The sequence below is a fragment of the Etheostoma spectabile genome, chromosome 16 (genome assembly GCF_008692095.1).
Source record: "Etheostoma spectabile isolate EspeVRDwgs_2016 chromosome 16, UIUC_Espe_1.0, whole genome shotgun sequence".
Classification (NCBI taxonomy): Eukaryota; Metazoa; Chordata; class Actinopteri; order Perciformes; family Percidae; genus Etheostoma; species Etheostoma spectabile.
Window position 1 is genome coordinate 9,399,525 of NC_045748.1, and position 5,283 is coordinate 9,404,807.

At 43.8% G+C, this 5,283-nt stretch overlaps 1 protein-coding gene across 2 annotated transcripts in view; it reads right to left on the reverse strand.

Annotated features, from left to right (window-relative positions):
* The window catches only part of ckmt2a (creatine kinase, mitochondrial 2a (sarcomeric)), a 17,279-nt gene that overhangs the window by 10,950 nt on the left and 1,046 nt on the right, over positions 1-5,283 (reverse strand). For both annotated transcript variants that reach the window (XM_032539688.1, XM_032539689.1), the window contains exon 2: positions 1,907-2,092. In XM_032539688.1, coding sequence (XP_032395579.1) covers positions 1,907-2,052 — 146 coding nt within the window. In that variant the 5' untranslated portion in view covers positions 2,053-2,092. The remainder of the gene's footprint in view (positions 1-1,906; positions 2,093-5,283) is intronic.

The window sequence follows — 5,283 nt, forward strand, 5'->3', positions numbered from 1 at the left end:
AGTTAAATCTAGAGTGTGTAGTTTCTGTCTCCGCCATTAGGAATTCTAAGTAATGATGACAGCGTGATACAAGCCTTCTGTGATTACGCACCGCCCCCAGGGGCGTAGCACCACATTCTGGGCCCTGTAGAAAGACATTTTCATGGGGTCCTCCCCGCATTCACAGCTGTTCATTCTAGCATCTTTTTGTATGGGTAGCCCTGGGTACTCAGTCCCCATTGGATGTTTGTGATGAACTGAAGCAATGTTTCCCGAACTTAGGGTCGGGACCCAAAATGGGTCGCGGACCCGTTTTTATTGGGTTTTATTGGGAACCAAGCAGCGCTGAAGGCATCATTATAATGGAATAAATATACTTCACATACATTTAAATTCATGGTTTGTTCCGTCTTTTGTCCACAGTTTAAAAATGTAGATGTTACAATGATTCATGGTGTACTTTTGTAAATTCGGGTCCCGGGGAGACACTAAATTTCTCTTTGGGGTCTTGAGCTGAAAAAGTTTGGGAACCACTGAACTGAAGGATGACGTGTTCCTTTATGTGTTGAGAAAACACTCCTTAAGAGAGCAACACAGCTCATTTTCACCTGTATGATTGGCGACCATTTGACTGGGAAAGAGTCCATTTTTGATTGGAGTCTTGCTGTGATTGTCTCCATTGGACAGACAGTTTAACCCTTCCTTTCCAGTGGTCTTCTGTTGGAGGGGGGGGGCCTCTGTCAGGGAACTGGGATCATCTTCTCAGCAGTGAGGAATACAACCTCTAATAAATATTGTATTCTTGTCTGTCAAATCGTCAGTATAAAATCCCCAGTTTAAAACACTTTGGTTCCAAAAGGAAGCATATTGTTTTATCTCCTCTTTAATGTCTCCCCAGTAGCCTACTTGTGGATTTTGGGGCCCAAATAACATTTTTTAAGACCCGGCCGATCTGAAACCTGCCAGTTAGCACCGATGAGACAAGACGGTGTATCACCTCCATAGCAACCTGTTCATACTTCCGTTCTAACTTCAGAGTTTTAGGCTTCTTTGAACCTGGATGTACCATTTGTTGAGTCCAAATATGAATGTGGATAACCTTAGTGATGGTGAGATGCTGGCTACAGTTGGATCAGGATGCATAGTCTCCTGATCCATGAAATAACTGGCCTTCAATAATAACAATCTGCCTGCCTCTATGGGAATTTAACATGGGGGGGGGGGGGGGGTGGGGAGATATTTCTGCCCCTTGTATTTTAAGGAAGAACCTTTATTTATTTATTAAATTATCATTCACAAAGAAAATTGTGTTATTAAAGGTTGGAGTTTCCTATATATTTTGAATTAGGCATGAAGATCAATTTCCAACGGTGTTATTTATTCCTTTTTTAATCAACTTAAGAAGCTTCGATGTGTAAACTTTCTCAAGCATGTGGTGTGTGTGGTATGTTATATATATATATATATATACTACCGGTCAAAAGTTTGGGGTCACTTAGAAACGTGCCATTCCACTCCTTATAGACAGAAAACCAGCTGATCTGAGTGGGGGGGGGGGCTGATCTTTAATGCAATATCCACGTTGCCCATTATCAGCAACCATTCATCCAATGGTTCAAAGTCCCATTCTGTTTATAATCTGATATCATTTTAAAAAAACTAACAGAGAAAACATTGGAGAACCCTTTTGAAATTACGTAATCACATAATGTAATCTGAAAACTGCTGACCGGGTTAAAAAAACACTGCAACTGGTCTCAGCTGGGATTCTGTCTATCATGGAGTTAAATAGAGATTTCTAAGTGACCCCAAACTTTTGACCAATAGTGTGTGTGTATATATATATATATATATATATATATATATATATATATATATATATATATGTATGTGCTGTATCTGTGGTGTTGGTGCGAGCCGGCCTTACCTGGGGGGATAGAGCTTGGTCTTCTTATCGGCTGCGAGGCCGTTTTCACTCATGAGGAAGCCGGCGGCCATCGTTCCTGCGCCCAGGCTGGCCAACAGAGCCGCCGTGTTCCGGCCGGAGATCAAGCGGGTGAAAGAGCTCGCCATCTTCCTGATGGTTGTCCACTCTTCGTCAGTAAGAAATGAGCTTGGAGAGAAAAAAATAATTACTTAGACAGAAGAGATTTTATCTCCGTTGAGGAAACATGTGAAACAGTGGTTCCTAAAGCGGGGCCCTTGAGGGGTTTTCCAGCAAAAAGAAAGGAATAATTAATGTTCACTACCTTTAATTCCATGTGAAAGTAACACAATGACATGTACATGACATGGGTTTCATTCACTTTCGGTAACAAAACGCAAAACTGCTGTCAAATGGGGGACGAGGGCAAGAAATCTCATCAAATGGGGGTCCGGTGTCAATTAATCAGTTCAGAGGTTCTTCAACACAGAATAGACATTCATAGTGAGCAAGCATAGCCTTAATTCATTTATCTCGTCCAATCATATTCAGGCAGCAGGTGCACGCCAGCTTTTGAAAAAAACGCTAAGTAAATCTCTAATTCTTTCACGTCAAGTTCAACGTGAATTTTAACGTGAAACGTGATTTTGCTTTACTGAGTAAAAGCCGTCTCGATAGCGACGGCCTTTAAAAAGGAATGGAGCCAAAATGGAGGAAGTTACCGTGGTTTATTCGCTTTTCTTGTATCATCCACTTCTGTTGGAGTACATTCTGCTGAAAGAGACATAGGCCTAGTTTATGCTGTAAGACAGGAGTCAATAACTAGTAATTAATAATTAGCATAGTTTTTTTTTTTTTATAAATAATGTAAACTTTATGTCCCGTTAGCAACAAGGCAACTTACTTTTTTTCTTCTCTTCACAAACTATTTATTGGCTAAAATGATTTTAAATCCTGAGAACAAAACGGCTGAGAGGAGTAACGGGCCCAGGACCGATTAGAAATAGAAGACGGCGTATTGGGTGGCAGTAGCTCAGTTTGAAGGAGTTTGTTTGGGAAGCGGAGGGTTGCTGGTTCAAATCCACACAGGGACCAAAGTACGGAGTGTGGATTGGTTGCTGGAGAGATGCCACTTCATCTTCAGAGGCTCTTGAGCAAGGCACCGTACCCTGGTCAGGGTGCTGGTCCAGCACTGGCAGCCCCCCCCCGCCCCACCCACCCCCCCCTCCCCCACCACCCCCCCCCCCCCCACCCCCCCCCCCCCCCCCCCCCCCCCCCCCCCCCCCCCCCCCCCCCCCCCCCACTCTGACATATCTCCACCAGTGCATGAATAGGTCGTGTGTGTGTATTTCAGGCCTGTGTGTAGTGATTACTATTAAAACAGAGGGTAAATTGTAATTTCCCCACAGGGGATCAATATAAATTATTATTATTATGTTGAGCTGAGACGCTGAAACTTTTCTCTTTGACGTTCTACAGTAGTTTTGTCTTTGAATCTTTGCTCTGAACTGGGCTTAAGTGCCACAAATAGTCAACACGTCTCAAGTCTTAACTGCGTTAGTGCACAATGTGAATACACCGACCCCCCCCCCCCCCCCCCAGCTTTCTGTTAATACAGTAGATGATAGAGTCGGTGGGGCAGTGACAGATGTCTTAGCCTCTTAGCATTATCCCAGTGTCCCACCTTCAGCATGGAAGGTTGTATGTGTCCACTAACGAGCAGGTTGTATGTGTCCACTAACGAGAAGGTTGTATGTGTCCACTAACGAGCAGGTTGTATGTGTCCACTAACGAGCAGGTTGTATGTGTCCACTAACGAGCAGGTTGTATGTGTCCACTAACGAGAGGTTGTATGTGTCCACTAACGAGCAGGTTGTATGTGTCCACTAACGAGAAGGTTGTATGTGTTCACTGAACGAGCAGGTTGTATCTGTCCACTAACGAGCAGGTTGTATCTGTCCACTAACGAAGAGTTGTATCTGTCCCACAAAGAGCAGGTTGTATCTGTCCACTAACGAGCAGGTTGTATCTGTCCACTAACGAGCAGGTTGTATCTGTCCACTAACGAGCAGGTTGTATCTGTCCACTAACGAGCAGGTTGTATCTGTCCACTAACGAGCAGGTTGTATCTGTCCACTAACGAGCAGGTTGTATCTGTCCACTAACGAGCAGGTTGTATGTGTCCACTAACGAGCAGGTTGTATGTGTCCACTAACAAGCAGGTTGTATGTGTCCACTAACGAGCAGTTTCCCCAAGATGTCCGTCTTAAGGACATAGAAGAAAGTGGGACTTGAGACAGCTCGGAAAACAAACAGCAGTTTCTAATTTGGCACCTGGAGATAAATGGTGCTGTAGATCAACATACATGTATATGTACTGTACAACAAATTGTCTCTCGGGGACATTAAAGTTCTCTAAGTCTAAAGGCACAGTATTGTTATTTTTGTTTAAATGTCCATGAAGATTGATTTAAAATGTTAAATGTAGTACATTAAAAAGTTCATGAAAAGGTCATATTCTAGCTTGTCCTTCACAGACAGACAGAGGTTGAGTAATATCCACGAGACGTGTGTCTTAATATAGAGAGAAGCTGTGAGGACGGTACTGTTAATCCAGGTCAAAGGAAAGACGGACGATCTGCTCTGAACCGATCACTGAGGTGGAGGTGGAGCTCCAGATGAATCGATTCATCGACTAGTTGTCAACTACTGAGTTACCAACTATGAGTTTGAGTCCTTGTTATTAGTAATTTTTAGTTTCTTCTCTCCACTGCGACAGTAAAAGGAATATATTCGAGTTGTGGACAAAACAAGACATTTGAGGACAGCTTTGGGAAACACAGATCGACATTTTTCACAAATTTTTGGACATTTTATAGACCAAACAACTAATCAACAGGAAAATGACCGTTAGTTGCAGCCCTAAACCTCCCCCCAGTAAGTTACAGACTCTTTTTTTGTCTGCAGACTTTATCCAACTGATCCAAAGCCGTTACCCTCCACAGACCGAGGGGTGAATGGACTCTTCAGTCAGTGGGAATGTTATATTTAGATCAACGGTTGTGCGGCCAGGATCCAGTGCCAAGACACAAGGCAGCTCTGGCTCACAACGCAGTGTCATAAGACCAGTCCAGAATGAGACCACGTCAGCAGGACACAGGGATGGAAACACGGGAGGAGGGCAGGTGGAGGCACAACAGAGGTGAAGCGCCAATGACTGACGGATAAAAGCAAGAACTTTCAGGAAAACTATCAAGTTTAGATGCTGCATTCTGTGCCTTATATAGCCTCCACTGCCTCCCGACACTGTGGATCATATGTTCTTGTGGTGAGGATTATGCCAAAACCACAACGAACCCAGGATCACCCCCCCCCCCCCC